Genomic DNA, 17672 nt, shown 5'->3' with positions numbered 1-17672 from the left:
TTTCTGCTCAAGACTCACAGAACTTAGAGCACCTTTTATAAAGAAAAAGAAAGGCTCGCTGAGTAACTAAGGAGTTAATATTCAGCACATTAAAGCCTTAACTATACAAATACTTTAAGTCAGTACAAGCCAGTATTCCACCAAAAGACACAGTCCCAAACTTCTCCATCTACCTGCGCCTGCCCTCCCTCCCCTCCTCCCCACCATCCCCAATCCCTGTTGTGTCAGCAGAGCTGGAGATCTGGTCCAGGGAACTCAGGCCGCGGTGGTGGTGTTTTTATTTAGTTGGAGGGTTTTTGTTGTTTTATGTAAACACATTTGGCAGGGGAGGCCTTAGTTTTACATTCAGAGCAGCTCCCCTATCCAGCTCACCATATGGCAATGCAAGTGTTCGCATTTTGTCAAATGAGGAGACAGAAAGGAGCAGCTGGAGGATGACACGAGACACCATCTTCCAGTGGCAGTACCAGGGCAGAGAAAGGGAAGTCATGCCTCACAAATTCCCATGTTTCTCCTCTAAAGCGGTCAACACGTCTTTGAACAGGGTGATCCTGCAGAAGATCTCCAGATCTTCATGTTAGAGGCTCTGACAGTCTCCTTCAGGTAAGGCTCTTTAGAGAAAGTGCTGCCATAGGGCAGAGGGGCATGCAGTTACTGGCTGAACAACAGATATTGGAAGTATGAATAAGTGGTCAATCTTCGCAGTGGGGAAAGGTTATCAGTGAAGTCTCAGGCTCTCTGCTGGGACTGCTGCTCTTTAACACTCACAAATGACAGGGAAATGTGGCAGGGGCAGGGAAGAGAAGGCTGCTAGAAGCACAAAATTATTCAGTTTTAGGAAAAATAAACTCACTGCAAAAAGATGTCATGACTTTCAAGGACTAGATGATAGAATAGCTATAACAGTCAATGATGATAAAAGCAAAAATAATAAACTGGGGAATATCACCTTAACTTTACATTTTAAAAAAGCGCTCTAACATTACCATTATTTAAAAGAAAAAAAAAAAAGAAAAAAGAAAAAAGATATTCAGAGTTAGTGTGAGTAATTCTGAAAACACCAACTCAACGCTCAAAAGTCAAAGCTTAAAGAATTATTAGCAAAATAATAAAACAGAGTTATTACGCCAGTATAGTAGCCTATGGATTATCAGAGACACCAAATTAAATTATCAGGCAATAGGACTGAAAGCCAAAACCAACTACTTTATCGTACAGCCCGAGTGTTCAGCTGTGGAAGTAACTGCTACAAAACGTGAATGTGGAAAATCCACTCTGCTTCCAAAGACAACTTCACACGTAGGTCCACAAAGCACTACAGAATACGATAATCCTTACCATGTATTTTTTTGCTGAACGTTACCCAAGAAAATAGCATTGTAGGCTTGTCCTCCACATGTTTTTTTTTCTCCAAAGCAATTGCTATGAGCCTGTTCCAGATGGATCGGTGGTCTGCACTGGAAGTGGTGCTACAGAAACAACCTGTATCTGAAGTAATTAGCATGTTTATTACCTAGCTCCCCAGTGCAACCAGGCTTCAATATGACTCATTCTTGGACAAATCTTACTTCTCAAGATTTTTTAGGTGAAAGCCGAAGGTCTCAAAGAGGAACTGAACTGTTATCAGTTTTCCCCCTCTCTGCGCAAGACATTGTGTACAATACATAAACTAAAACCCACCTGATGTGAACCATTTGACTGTTGGAAATTATAATACGTCAGTCAGCAACAAAACGTTCTGGGGAAGTCTTGAGGCTGAGAATTGCATCAACAACCTTAAACTGTGAAAAAACTACAGACTGTGAAGGCTTTTTCAGTAAAGGAAGTAGAGAAGAGAGGCTTTAAAGCACCATTATATAAACTACCATCACGCAGCATTAAGAACAACGCTTCTACAGTTATGTCCATAAAGGAAAAATTATTACATTTAGTAGCAAAACAGCACTCAAGCACTTACTTTCTTCAGAAGAACTTTTGGGTCACAAAATGCCTAACTCAGTAAAGAGAATTTATTTGTGTTATTACTATGGTGACAATCAAACAGATTGTCACAGCAGCACATCACACTTTCTAGCGGTTTCATTTCTAATTGACTTAAAGAGTTCCGGTTCCCGGAACAACAATTAAGAGCAGTTCCAGGAATTATTCTTCCATGTACAAGCAGAGACATGACAACGAAGCGCCTCTGAGATTTTCAGTTAAAGCCAGTAATTCAGTTTCAAGTCTTGTGTTCTTTCCAGTTTCTCATTAGCTGGACAAATACAGGTACAATGTACCACCACCACCGATTCTCTTAACCCAGCTAAAAGTGGTAAGTGTGCCAGGAAACTTTGTAGACAGCAGCTTTTGAAAGAGCACGATGGTATCTTTTACCAATGTAACCAAGGAGTCAATGAATTATGAATTGGAAAAAAAAGCATACAACAGATAACGTGCAGAGTATGTGGACAAGGACATACAGAAAGAGCAATTCTCTAGAAAAAGTAGTATCAGCTAGGGGATGGTACATGTCCTGAAACCATTAAAAGCAGACTGTTCTATGATATTCAAAAGCAAAAAGGACTATAAGGATCTTGCAATGTGCTTCGTATAATCTAAAAGAGAAAAATAGGACAAAGAAACTGGAGTTCCAAAAACAGTATGCCATGTTTCATAACAAAACATGGCGACACGAGCATGAAAACTGTTCTATGCGATGATTTATCAACAACTTCTAGAAAATATTTCAATCTGAAGAGAATTACACATGACAAAGAGAAGAAAGAAAAAACTAAAGTTGTAACAAAACTGTCAGTATAACAACATTTTGTGCATAAAGCCATCCCTTATGAAGAGTTTTGATCTTAATTTGAGCCAATACTTCTGTGACTACCATTACAGAATATCTCAAGCTCAGTTACCTTGGTCTATACCTAGTATTTGCTCAAGGCAGACGAAACCTGGCAGTCGCTGTGTTGTGCTTAGCTTTCAAAGCAGAAGCATAGGCAGAGCTTCTGAGCACTCAGTTGACAGAATTTAACAAGCTGTCTCCAATCAAACATTTCTGCCTTACAAGCAGTTATCTAACAAGCAAAATACAGTATAATAGCAGTAAAGAGTAGTGCACTGGAAATCAGATTAACAAGAGAAGGTTAAAAAAAGTCTTGGGCTATTATTTAGTCTTCAAGAAAAATATATTCTTCCCAATCTGAAAATAAATAATTGAATTTTGACAGGGTGATACAGAACAGTATAAAAATCACTCAAAACACCCCAAACTTTTCAATAATTTGTCTGAACAGATCTGAAACAAAAACTCGGAAGACACAGGTATCTATATTTTTTGATGGTAGACCCGTTTCTCAATCATTTGTTTCATAAAACTTCGGGATACGGGCTGGAAGGAAAGAGCAGTTGTGGGGGTGGAAGTCAGCTGAAGTACTCGTAATTGCTGTTTACCAGTACTAATGATATGCTAAATAATCATTTAAGTGATCCTACAATGCAGAATTTAAAGATGTTATTTGCTGACTTCCACATTTAGAAAGTAATAGTTCTTCACATTAATCAAGTCCAAGTTCTGCTTTTTGGCAGCAGTTCCCCCCTGACAAGCATTTTCATGTCAGTATTTATCTATACTAATTAGCTTACCAGCATGAACAACTCTTATAAAGCTTCCCCCCCCCCCCAACTTCTTACATTCCAGTTTTGTGAAGGCAACCAAATTAATACTGTAAGGATTTTTTTAAACTCTATGAATTCACATAAATCTTATTGAATGACTATGGTGAATTCTTTCAATAGCTTTAGAATGTTATCCTTTATAAAAACGAGAATAGGAATGTGACTGCAGGCTTTGTGCTGTCTCTGACAAGTAGAGGTTAAAATCCTCTTGTACAAAGTCAGAGGCCTCCATTTGGCCAAAACTGCAAGAGGCTGCAAGCACTTGATGCGGTGGTTGCAAGTAATATGGCATGAAAGTGAAATACACCCTCAAGAACTAGATGGATAAACACCAGTAATCCTGACATGGAACCAGCCTACCTCAGTCCTGGCCAGGGAATACATGTTGGGCAATAACTTAAACTAAAGATCTGAAAAATAAAATGTAATTGACTTAGAACTAAACAAATTACAAATGTCTTCCTACAAGTTCTGTTCCCCTGACCCATTTCATCCTGTATGTTTGGAATAGCTTCCAAAATAATTCATGAAGCTTCTTCCATTTCTGTCCTATCACTCCTAGTATTTGCTTACTATAGCAGCTGATTTTTTTTTTTTTTTCATAAAACAGTCATGTTTTGCACTTGCAAAGTATTTTGAATACAAATTTTTACTCGTGGAACGTTTGGCAAATATCTGCCAAATCCAATTAAACTTTGAATTTCTAATCCTATGATTTAGAAAGTACAAGCTTGAGTAGAGCCAGAATTTGCTACAGTGTTAGGGAAAGCCGTTTAACTTATTTTCTGCACATAAGGTAGAGAGAAATTTCAAATACTGACATTATTTCAATCATGTTTACAGAGGGACTGAATAAACACATATTTTTTTAAAGTTCAAAAAAATGCAGATGAGAGTTCAGGAACTCAGGTATTTTGTTCTAATTAAGGCATTTTGTTCTAATTAAGGCATTTCTCTTCCTACCTGACATCTTAGAAATTCCTTTCATCCTATTCCTACCCACTGAAAATCATGTTGCTAAGATTGTTTACTAATCCTTTTTCCATTTTCCTTTCCTCTGAACAATGTCAATGTCCATTTTTCAAGCTTTTTGTCTTTATGATCCTTTACTTTGCTTTTTAGCCCATCCCTTTTAAACCACTCGATCCATAGATTAAAGCTCAAAAAGACTTCCATGCTATCTAACCTCTACTAGCCTACTGTAAGATCAACCAGACTTACTTATTTGTCGTAATCATCTGATATCTAACATACACTTCTAATGCACAATGCCATGCTGTCTCTTCAGGGAATACACTGCAGTATACATAAAGAAGTTTTCCTGAATTAATCTATAAAGTGCAACTCTGAACATCACCTCAGGATGTATCTGGATACCTGTTATAAACTGCCAATTCTCCATGTCACTGTCCCTAACAAACACCTATACACTGTCTACTACATATGGCATAGGGCCTCTGAGAAATACTGTACTACACAGCAGCAGAACCATTTCTGATTGTCTTTCAAGAGTTTCCTATCTTGCCAAGTGGGCTCATTAAACTACTCCAAAGATGCAATGGAAATGGTGATTTTGTTCTTTGTGCAAAGTAATTTCTCCCTTAAAGTGAGACTATATAAAGGGTCAGAGGCTTACATCAGCAATCCCTAACACACACACATGATTCATAACACACATACACGGTTCATAACTACAGAAAATGAAGAATTTAAAGTTGAGGCTGCAGGGAGCGGTAAGTAGGTGTGGCATTTCTTACCTGCTCTTGCTGCATATATTAGAGGGAGTGGAGGCCACCATTGTAAATGTATCAGATAAATGGACATGCTGATAATCTCTTACCCAATTATTGCTTGCTCCTTCTGGATATCTTTATAATCACGTTCTCAGAAAAATTTGCTTTGCACATCAAAACATTTGAGAATGTAAGCAAAAACTGCTGCTGGGACTTTCCATGAGTTACACAAAAAATGCAACTCAAGAACCTTCATGCAAGTATTTATCAGTCATCTGGTAGTGGCCTAAAACTGCTGTAACTGCTCATATGTATTTACAATGCAAACAACCGATCTGCATATTCCATGATACCATTTACGTAATTCCAGGTAAGCCTAACGTGTTCATTACCGTTAACTGTACCTGTGAGATAACAAAGCTTCTTTTACCATTAGACACTGCACATTTCTATTAGTGCTATCACAAAAATTACTATCAAACTTGCAGTATTGTGCTTTAAAATATTAATCCCATATTTTCAATTTCCGTCTCAACTATTGTGGTCAACAAACCATATAATGCCAAGAACGAGCTCTAAAATGTAAGCAGAGGATTCATATAATATTTTCTGAAATTAAATATTCTAAAAATATCTTCAAAACTTGTATGACAAACTCCAGGACACAGTTCTGCACTTTTCTCCATCACTGTGCATGGGAAGCCTTTTCTAAAACTCTGCTCCAATAAACTTTTACGCAAAATCAAAATGAAACAGGAAAGAGAATGTCAAATTAGTAGTATTTTTAAAGATTCACCCATTTTCTCATTCTCTTAAGAAGTTCCCCATAAGTTAGAGTACTTAGAAAGCCTCAAGTAGACTTGTAAGTGGATACTGTGATGACTAAACACAGTTCCAACAGCAGCACTTTGGATCTGACGTTTCACTTCAAAGGAGAGGGTTCCAGCTAGGAAAGCAACAGAATATGCTTATTTGCCTCTTAGTTGCTTAAAAATCATTTATCAACACATGTTGGTTTTCCTTTCTGCCTATATCAGCTTTTATATAGTATTCCTTAAGTAAAAACGTGTTCTTTGTAGTTCACTTCTATTTATAATATGAAGTATATGAAGGGCAGTATAGGAAACAGCAAGGAAGGGACTTCCTATAACTAATTGAAGTGGTTCAAAGAAACGGCTTACTCACACACAGACATACAGCAAATACTATGAAGAAGTGTTTCAGAACTAGAATTTGACTAAACGTGGCATTTCTGAAGATATGATCGTCGTCTTCATTGCACTTATTGTTAAGAACAAAGAACGAAAGCCATTCGTTATTCTCAAGTTATTTAGAGATTGCAACAACAAAATACCTTTGCTATACATGTATTTGGGTTTAAAAAGCCCTCCTCTCCATGAATCCAAGAGTAGAAGGAAAAAAAGGACTCTAGCAGCCTGAATTTATACAAAAGGAGAGAAATTGTTTCTTCTTTCTGCAAGCAGGAGAGGAGCAGTTGTGTTTCCTATAAAGGAAATTGAAACAATTCTAAAGAGAAGTATTTCAAATGCGCAGGAATGAAGAACTCATTTTATTCTGAGCTTCCTTTTCCTTTTTTAAGCAATTACACACAGAGAAATTATTTTAACTTAGAGAACCTAACAGACTCACAGTCCAAATACTTTAGCTGCTCTTGCCTTTTTTTTTTTTATATTTGAAAGATTTTTGGCAGCTATATATTAGGACATAGCTAGTAAACAAAAAACTAATCAGGAAAACTGGTTCTAGAAGGTCAGTCAAACTTTCAGCAGCAAATATTTACAGTTTTCTTTTAAAACTTTTACTTGCAATTTGTACATGTAGTTTCATTTGCATGAAGCTAACAAGTTTCCTGATATGGAGGAGTCTAACTAGGTATGCAGTAGTCACGCAGGATTAGTCTGGCTCGATAAATATAGTCTCTTCACCATAAATCTGATAATGCTTGTTTAGAGACTTGCCTGCTACACTGGAAAATTTTTAAGGGGGGAAAAAAAGGCAGTTTTCAGTGCGCTACCTACCTCACACTGTCTCCACAGGTGGACACTACCATTGCATTTTAAGAAGGCGGTAAGCCACTTACCAGAAGCAGTCTTACAGCGACTTATGAGTGTCTGAGGAGGCAGCTGAGAAGGTCGAAGTTCCCAGCCCTGCTTTCTCTGTACCTACTTCCCCATAGACTAATGGAGTTGAATCAAGTGAAGTCTCTTAATAGAGCCTTTTGCTTGGCAGGAATCTCATGTAAAAATACAAAATTTTAACCTTCCTACATTTTTATCGCATTCGCTACCCACTGTAATTATCTCAATATCATATTTAATAAAGGGTTCTCCATCCAAGGACTTCAAACTATATTTAACAATTAAGATGGCCTCACATCCCAGTGAGGAAGTGAACAAGCTCTTACATGGAGGGAAGCTAAAAAGCACAAAGTCATAGAAAACTTTGCCAGGATTGAAACAGAAAATCTGTGGCACGGCCAGAAACAGACTTCCTGGTTCCCAGCCCTGTGTCTCAACCATAATAAATTCCTTCCTGTACACAGACACACTCAAAGAGAAACTCCAGTAAATAGACTAAAAACGCTAAAACCCATGAAAATGATTGGATGAATAATAACACTGAGGGGAAAGAAAATACTGTCCTGCCAGGGTTTGTCTTCACTGCAACAGATAGCACAAGCTTTTTTGCATAAACTTGCTTAAACAAAGTGAGAATAAATGCCTGTACCATGACACAGTCGCGCCTCTAAAAGCAGTAACATTAGTTGTAGAATAATGGAGTTACATACAGCGTTTTGGGCATCTGACAACCTTCATTTAACAGTGCATACTTGGGCTTTGGAAGCACTGTCAGAATTAATTACATTAGTAATGTTGAAGTTGTGTTTTTCCTCTAAAGTAAGTAAGAGCTTTTAGTAGTAGCATCAGCACCAGACTAAATGTGGTACACAAGAGAAATTCAAAATTCATTTCACCTTTGACTACAACTTCTGTTTGATTCCAGCACTGAAGAGTCGGGCAACACCAGAGGAACACCAACACTGGCCAAAACAATTCTGAAGGCTTGGAAAGCCTTCCAATATTTGTTTTATTTCAGTGAAATGTTTCTTCAATACTCAACGTGGAATTCTGATTTTAAGGGATCCTGCACCTGTGTCCTAAATGAGAGCAAGTATCCAACTCTATGGCATCATTCAGGAAGGACATTGTATGGGGTCATCGTATGGTCCAGCTCTGGGGTCCCCATTACAAGACAGACATGGACCTGTTGGAGCGGGTCCAGAGGAGGACCACAAAAGCCCTCAGAGGGCTGGAACACCTCTCCTATGAGGAAAGGCTGAAAGAGCTGGGGTTGTTCAGCCTCGAGAAGAGAAGGCTGAGGGGAGACCTTATTGCAGCCTTTCAATATTTAAAGGGGGCCTATAAGAAAGATGGGGATAGTCTTTTTAGCAAGGCCTGCTGTGACAGGACAAGGGGTAATGGTTTTAAACTAGAAGGGAAGATTCAGACTGGATATAAGGAAGAAATTTTTTACAAGGAGGGTGATGAAACACTGGAATGGGTTGCCCAGAGAGGTGGTAGATGCCCCATCCCTGGAAACATTCAAGGACAGGCTGGATGGGGCTCTGAGCAACCTGATCCAGTTGTAGATGTCCCTGCCAATTGCAGGGGGGATGGATCAGGTGACCTTTAAAGGTCCCTTCCATCCCAAAGCATTCTATGATCTAGGGGTAGGAGGGAGCAGCAGCTGTTGGTGGCAGTGTCCTACAGCCGCTCTACTGGCGTCATAAGGACTCTGGCTTCTGACCCCCTATTCAACACTGGAATAGGTTTGCCACACAAATCCAAGATCGCTCAAGGATGTAAAGAGCCCTAGGTATCTAAACTTGGGTATCTAAACTCACATAAGCAGAGTTAAATGGTAACGGACTGAAAGAGCGCACGGAATCTCTTCACTGCTGAAGTGAGAGATGATTTCAAGCATCTCATCAGCTCTTAGCTTTAAGGAGCCCAAGCTCACTCTGCCTTCGACACCTCTTCAAGAGCCACAGGAAGCCTGTTGACGGAAACAGAGTCTTTGCTCATCTAGCACTAGCAACAAATGACAGGTCCTAACTCATTCCTGTCTCTGATGCAGAAAGGCAGACAGACTTACATATGCATCCCCCTTCAGTGGCAGCATTGTTTCCTTTGGAGAAAAAAAACCCTCAGCATACAGGGACCTCCCTGCAGCTGCTTCCTCCTGCCTATCCCCCATCCCAAAGGAAAATTTGCCTGTGGTGAAGGAGCATAAGCAAGGTCATTACCACGTCAATTCTTCCTCCATAATAACTGATAAACTTTATTTTTTAAAGCGTTGGGGCTTACTGAAGGGTTTTCCAAATCTGACGGCACAGAGCCCAACATCTTGAAATGTGAACCAACAAAAGGAAAGCGTGCAATGAAGTTTCCTCCCTGCTCGTGCTGGAGCCTGGCCAGAAGGGAGGCTGCTCTCGACTCCTGCGGCTCACGGTGTGCTAACACAGGTTCTTCAGCTCTGAGAAGCTCACACAAATTAAAACACTGCTTGATATCAATCAGCCACATCGCAATTAAGAAAATTCACACTTTTACACTAAAATGACTCAGACTGCCCGCTCAATCATGTACCTCCTCACTGAAACACGATAAGTAAAAACCTGTTAACTTCGGGTTTTCAAATTTTCTTCTGCAGGTGCAGAAACCCTGCAGCTGAATGCTATTTCTGGAAGCATACAAATATCACTTAGTTCTTCAATTAGCGTAAGGTGCACGTACTGTTCTGCACCAAAAAGGTGCAGGGGCAAGAGAAAGTCCCAAAGACAGCAGAAGCATATAGCCAAGCCCCTAAAATAAGCTCTGAGTAGTGCTCACGTTTGTAACAGGAGCAGTAACACAGGCCACAGCAAGGCACAGGCTCTGACAGATGAACTGAAAGCTGAGGATGCACCTTCATGACTGCTCTGAAACACATTTACCATGGTAAAATGGACAGTGCCCCTGGGCAGGCACCCCCACCCTCTCTCTGTGCACCCACACCTTCACCCAAACAAAAAAATCAAGTACTGATGAATAAGAGAGACCTGCTCACTTCTATTCATTTCTCTCTCTAAACATGAAATACTGCTTGAGGTTTTGACATGTGACATGAAATTTCTGTACTTCAGGGATTTTCATTCCAGTAACTGAGCCTGCTCCACACAGTTTTCCTGTGCAAACAAAGCCAGAACAGGAAAACTGAGCTCAAAGCTCCCAAGGCCTGATGCAGAACTCATGGACTCTTGCAGGAAAACTCCCCTTTCACCATGCAAGGCTGCTGGGAATAGAAACAAAATTTAACCACCTGTGATGACTGCTTTTGCAAGCCAGGTAAGGCAACTTTATGCTAAGGTACAAGTTAAGTTGGACGCACAAGAGACTCTGCCAAGCTCACATTTTCATTTCTTGCTGACTTAGAAGTGGAAAGTGTGCTACGCTTTACGGTTAAGTATGAATTTCAAATATAGTCAAAAAGGTTTCTTGTGGTTATAGCCTATTGAAGTGAAACTGCTTGATTTCACCTCAAAAATCAAGGTGAGAGTTTCACAGAAGAAACTTATCAAGAAAACTTGAAATAAAATAAGCAAGATCCTTTTTTGCATGTTTCTGAATTTTGTCTGACATACCTTACATTAAGAAACTATGCCAAAACCCTGTGAAGTGCTATTATTTACTCTCCCCTTTACAGCAGACTAGAAAGGTTTTGCCCAGAGCCCTGCTTAGGTACAACTGATTAAAATCTAGTTCAAAAGAACCATGCCACCCAGCCAGATATGAAGAGATTTTTTATTCTAAGACTTAGAAATAGACTGGTTTTGGTGCCAGAAGTGAGCCTATCCAAGCTGTTGTTGAGTCTGTCTAAACTGAGATTTATCTCATATCTGCCCCTAAAGGCAGCAAGAGCTGCTTTTTTAATACTTACTTAATTTAACTAGTTACAACATGTTTTCATTTCATTAATCAGTGACTAATGGGAGTATTTTGTGCACGTGTGATAACTGCCCCCCTTTAAATTATCAGAAACAATTGCGAGCACAGTATTTATTTTGGTATATTAATTCATACATATTAATTCAACATATTGAAGAAAATGCTTTCTGTACCACAAAATTTAAAAGAAATTGAAGCATATTTTTTTGTAAAAAAGAACCATCTTTCTGATTAGAAATAGAGCTTGGGATATGCTTTCTAATATAGAACGAGTTAAAAATTTCTCCTCTCACTGCAACACATCTCAGCCCTGGGAATATCCAAGAGCAACTCACAGGTTCATAATCTTTATGCCTCTTTCTTTCAGTAATTAATTGGTGAAATTATTTAATTACCTATCAATGGTATTTTGTCCCTCCTGCAGTTTGTACCAGTGTATTGAGGGAATCAAGACAGAACTACTCAGCTGATTTCTGGTGATTAACGTGTTATCTATCATGAGCAAAGACATCTATCAAAAAATGTTAACGTTAGTTCAATCCTACACAAAATATAAAATCCCACAATTACTACTACCTCCAAAGAAAAACAGGAACTTTAAGGCACGAGAGTCATTCAGACACTGAAAAGTCTCCTCATAACTGAAGAAAAAGGTTTTGCAATGAAGCTTTCGGACTCCAGCAGCATTGACAAAGGACCTTTCAGGGAGCACGGAAAGAGTTAACAGGAGGCTGCAGCTGCAGCACTCTGCTGGTGACTATTTGCACGCCTGCAAGGTACGGTCCCAGCAGACACATTATCAGGTTAGAGGAAGGCAAACACACTGAATTGAAACCATTCTTCAACCAGTCCAACCTCTTCTTCCTGTGATGTCACGCTACAAATTGCCTGAGCTCTTCTCTCTCCTCTCCAGAAGGAGCCGGGCTGGCGAGAGGCTGCCGGGGCGCAGGACAGGAGCGAGGGCCGTGCTCTGCAGGAACAAACACGCTCTGGAATTCCGTTTCTGCCCTCGCAAGCAGCTTCCTTCCCGCTCCATGGAGCGAGCGAGGGAGCAAGCGCTCGGAGGAGCGGAAAAGCTCGTTTTACAGAAAGAAGGCTGAGGGAGAAATGCAAGTGCTGACACTTTGTGGTGTCCGGGAAATTGTTTTCTAAAGCATATGCTCCCAGTAAATTTGGATGGACAAGATTTCGCCATCATGATCTGCAGCCAAGAATAAGGCCGAAAGTTCTACAACTGCTTCATCAAATCGAGGGGGGGGGAAATGGAACTAAGCAAGCATCGGGGTGACCTCATCTGCCACAAATGACATGGGTTTTGACTTTCGAAGACTGGCTATGTGATTACAAATTGCACTTAGAAGAGAAGAGTGACCTCCTGGTGATTACTACTGGAGATGTACTCCGCCGCTACAGAGCTTGTCTGTCTTCTCTGAAGCTTTACAGTGCAAACTTGCCAAAGCACACAGTTCAAATACATCTGCAAGTTCTTCTGGAATTTAAGAAAGTTGCAATAAAAATACCAGAGACATCTCCAAATCACGGGAATTTTAAATATACCATTATAATGGTAAGCTCTAATTGTTCCACTGAAGACTCCTTTAAATATACTTTATATGGGTGTATCTTTAGTATGGTGTTTGTTCTGGGCCTCATAGCAAACTGTGTTGCTATCTACATTTTTACTTGCACATTAAAAGTGCGAAACGAGACTACAACTTACATGCTTAATTTAGCAATATCGGATCTGCTTTTTGTGTTTACATTACCCTTCAGGATTTATTACTTCGTAGCAAGAAACTGGCCATTTGGAGACTTTCTTTGCAAGATTTCTGTCACCCTCTTTTACACAAATATGTATGGCAGCATTTTATTTCTGACTTGCATAAGCATAGATCGCTTTTTAGCTATAGTACACCCCTTTCGATCTAAGACTCTCCGAACCAAAAGGAACGCAAAAATTGTCTGCGCTGCAGTATGGATAACCGTGTTAGCAGGCAGCACACCAGCAAGCTTCTTCCAGTCTACAAACCGCCGTAATAACACTGAACAAAGAACGTGTTTTGAAAACTTTTCAGAGGACACATGGAAAACCTACCTATCCCGGATTGTTATCTTCATTGAAACAGTTGGGTTTTTTATCCCACTCATCTTGAACGTGACCTGCTCTACTATGGTCTTACGGACTTTGAATAAACCGCTTACATTAAGTCGGAACAAATTAAGCAAGAAAAAGGTACTCAAAATGATTTTTGTCCATTTGGTGATATTCTGCTTTTGCTTTGTGCCTTATAACGTTACCTTAATACTTTACTCCCTTATGAGAACACAGACCTGGATTAATTGTTCAGTGGTAACTGCAGTCAGGACTATGTACCCCATCACTCTGTGCATCGCCGTTTCAAACTGCTGTTTTGACCCTATAGTCTATTACTTTACATCGGATACAATTCAAAATTCAATAAAAAAGAGCCGGTCCACTAGACCACGGGACATCAGATTCTCTGAACGGCCAGTTTCAGAAACCTTCATTCAACACAGCCTTCAGACCATAAAAATGAAAATATTTGACACTGACTCTACAATATAAACTGTATTAAAAGACTACAGGGACTAAACTGCAATTAGAAGCCTGCACATTTCTTCAGCTGTGGAAATATATTCTGATATGTAAATGTTACACTTCCCTGACATCAGAAAAGTTTCTAAGACTGAAAGGGTGTTAAACATAATAGTGCACAGAAAAAGTATTTTAAGAATTTATGTCAAATGTCTGTTCTCACAGGTTGTATGTTAGAAACGGACTTTTGGTTTCAGATTAGGTTAACCAAAGTCCAAAGACTGTCTGTCAAGTCAAAACAAATGAAAAAGTATGTGGGTTTTTTTTCTGAAGTTAAAGCAATTGCTCATTTTTTTTATAATGATATAGGTTTCCAAGTTATGAGGACAGGGGTTTACACTGCAGGATGCAGTTGCTGAGGAAAACAGCACCATGTTGACCATATCACTTCAGCTACTGTGCCTGCTCCGGAGTTGTCTCTTCTCCATCTTATTCCTCCCTCCTGTCTTTCTCCCTGCACTTGCCTTCTCAGGGACCATTCTGTTCATAGGAGGCTTCAATCAATGGGCTACAAGAACTTTGTTTCTCCCAGGTTTATCTGATAAAATATATGCTCTCTCCACAAGTCTGGCCCCCATAAAGCAATTAAATCTTGTGGTAGTTTAGGGCATCTGGAAACAACTCAAACTGGTTTTTCTTCTCACCTCTGTCTCAGATGTCTGTGTAATTATAACAAAATAACCTCTGATGACTGAAGTTAGTGCTTTAAGTACAGTACCATTTTATTAAACTCTTTTGTGAGAAGTTCTTCAACTCAACAGGACTTTTGAGCAAAATAACATCCTCCAAATAAGGTAATTCAATCTCAAAGCAGTAGTTTCTTAGAAAAACATGAAATAAGCATGTGTACCAACCCAAATATTTCTTCTACAAAACTATTTGGCATCCCATAAAGAAATTCAAGACACAGTAATTTTTAGAGTGAAACTTCCTCTCAATCTTTGTGTCCTAGAAATATGTTTAACACAAGCATTTAAAATTTCAAATGCTATTTTCTTGCAAACTTTATAAAGTATAAAAATAAATTACTTGGGGCTACATGCTGGCAAAAATTAATTGAGACACTTTGATAAGTCAAAGCCATGTAAAAGGAGAAATCTCCATATATTACTGTTACAAACAGAAGTATATAAACAAGAGTGCTTTAAAACGTCCTGCTATGTATGTTTCCCAGCTACTAGAACACTGTATACATTTTCCTCAAAATTAATTTAACATTGCTGTAAAATTAAATAAATATTTAAAAGGTAAAAGTAAGCAGTACGTGTTGGTTTTTCCTCCCCAAAAACAATGGAGTCAAGAATAAGAACTGAGTTAAAATGAATTCGCACTTTAGATTTAGGGCAGTCAGTTGCAACACAGATACAGCACTGAGGCATTTTTACTTCAGGGCAACATACAAGTGCGCGAATCAACCTTGGAGAAAACGCATATTGAGCTGTCAGAGCATATGATACGTTATCTGATTGATTTTACTTCCCTTTGTGAAGCTTTTGCTTAATTGTTAAAAAGTGAACTGTACATTGCCTACTACTACTGGAAAACGGAGTTACTCAAAGACTGCTAGAAACTAATGCCGACTGAATTTTAAATTTAACAGCATTTAAAATCTTTATCCACACTACTTGGAAGGAAAATTCAAATAGCATGAACTTGAGCTACAAAAATAGCATAGATATACATGTCTGTATAATATCTGAAAAGAGGCAGTTATCTTAGTTGGGAATCCTAAACTCTGCTATCTGACTTGAGAAAAATGCACGAAACCCCCAGCGTGAGTAGAATTTCTGCACGTTTTCCATACGCCACTGACAAATCCAAAGTCCAAAAGCCAGATATGCATCTCTAATGTCTCAACGCATCTCTCTCTAAAGAGCCTGCTTAATATCAGACTCCCTCCAAAGACTTCGAGACTAAAGCCCTTAATGTCACTGCTGGGCTATGCTTCTAGGCTACTACTCTCCCCAAGCCCGGCAAAGCTGATACTCGGTTGAGTGACAACTTGTTCAGCAACGCCTTTTGCATTACAACAGTGAACGCCCCGGAGCCTCACCCTGGTAAAGAGAAGCTGCTCCTTCTGAGATTACAAAACTGCAGGACAAAAAAAATAAAAAAAAATAAAAAATAAAAAAAAAATCACTGACTTAAAAGCAGAAAAGCAGAACAAGCAGATAAAGTAGCACGTATGGGTACTCCCCTTTAAACCAGACCTTCCTTGGTGTATTAGCTCAAAGAGCCTACGGAAGCATGAAAAGTAGCTCTTTCTGCCTTGCACTCACTCTCCAGGACAGTAGCTTCTGGTTTTTGCGACAGCATAGTGCAACACAGTACAATAGCTTTCCGACCAGTTAACAGCTTGATATCTTGAAACAGTTTGAGGAAGCTTTATATTTTTTTATTATTAAACATACTTCACTCTTTTCACAGGGGAAAAAAAAAACCAAACAAACAAAACCAGCACGCAGTCAAAAAAGCAACATCTGTAATTTAAAGAATCTGACCATTAGTTGAGAAATTCCTGATCTGACTGATTCAGAAGAGGGGGAGTGAACCTGTACCTCCCACAGCAAGCTGATATAAAGCCAAGCTACCAGCTATTCAGAACTGGACAGAGTTTTCTCCACCTTTTCCAGTTCTGCAACAAGATTATCCTGGAGAGCTGTGGATGGAGCAATGTTTTCACTGGTACGCTCCTGAATAGCCGCACTCCTTCCCTCTGCTCCTGCCTTTGATACCAACTCTTCTGTCTCTCTGGTAAGAACTTATGCCAAAATTTAAATCTAGATGAGGATTTATGCTAAGTCATGCCTAGGCATCTCAAACAAAAATGACTTATATTGTCAGAGATCCTGAGCATCTGAATGTGCTGCATCCAGTAATTCCTAAAAGTACGTTATTTTTTACTCATATGCCTATGCAGGGTTTAGGAGTTCAGTTTTAGGATTGAAACTTACAAATTTGTTCTTTGTTTGTAGTTTGGTTTCTTCATCTACAGAGTGCAGATACTGCACACTTACCATAAAAACAAAAGCAGTGAAAATTTAGTTGACTCTAAGCATTTTTTTTTTTATCTAAACCACGGCAGGCAGCCATTGATAACTAGATAATTAACCAGCAGTTTCAAAAGACAAGAAAAAGAAATAGACTTTCTATCAACACCTCTGATTTATCTCAAGATACCATTAAAAGCAAAAAAGATTTCCCATTTTATACTTTTTATATTCAGCTTGAAGTTTCAATTTCTGGCTTTCTCAGGAACAGAATGCAAGTCAAAATTTGTTTCACTCAATATACATATCTAACATTTAAAAATATACCAATACCAAGTCAAATACTTCTTTATATTTTTCATCTGAAAGTGCTGAAAAAAACCCCCAACCCATAGATGATACTTCATGCAGGTAAGAAATCCTTCACTGGAATCAACCTCCAAACTAATTTCTTAAGAAAGGAACCTCAGTCACAGAAATGCAAAGATTGAAAAAGAGCTCACGAGATCAGGTAGAAGATACAAATGGCTGTACTGGATCAGACCCCAAACATTCAGCTAATCTACAGTCCTGACTCCAACAGCGGCCAAGGCTGGATGCCTGGGGAAGAAGATAACAGTAGGAGAGGCGTACAAGGCTTTCTCTCCTCCAAGTACTGTCC

General features: G+C 39.2%; 2 protein-coding genes across 7 annotated transcripts in view; one reads left to right on the top strand and one right to left on the bottom strand.

Annotated features, from left to right (window-relative positions):
* The window catches only part of RB1 (RB transcriptional corepressor 1), a 75218-nt gene that overhangs the window by 15300 nt on the left and 42246 nt on the right, over positions 1 to 17672 (bottom strand). The gene's annotated exons all lie outside the window — the stretch shown is intronic.
* The window catches only part of LPAR6 (lysophosphatidic acid receptor 6), a 45055-nt gene continuing 38892 nt past the window's right edge, over positions 11510 to 17672 (top strand). For all 3 annotated transcript variants that reach the window (XM_087756150.1, XM_087756148.1, XM_087756149.1), the window contains exon 1: positions 11510 to 16775. In XM_087756150.1, coding sequence (XP_087612276.1) covers positions 12708 to 13991 — 1284 coding nt within the window. In that variant the 5' untranslated portion in view covers positions 11510 to 12707 and the 3' untranslated portion in view covers positions 13992 to 16775. The remainder of the gene's footprint in view (positions 16776 to 17672) is intronic.

This window comes from Nipponia nippon, unplaced genomic scaffold (genome assembly GCF_047370975.1).
Source record: "Nipponia nippon isolate SJK-2023a ecotype South Korea unplaced genomic scaffold, ASM4737097v1 scaffold_2, whole genome shotgun sequence".
Classification (NCBI taxonomy): Eukaryota; Metazoa; Chordata; class Aves; order Pelecaniformes; family Threskiornithidae; genus Nipponia; species Nipponia nippon.
Note: the sequence above shows the minus strand (reverse complement) of the source record. Positions and strands in the feature narration are given on the sequence as shown.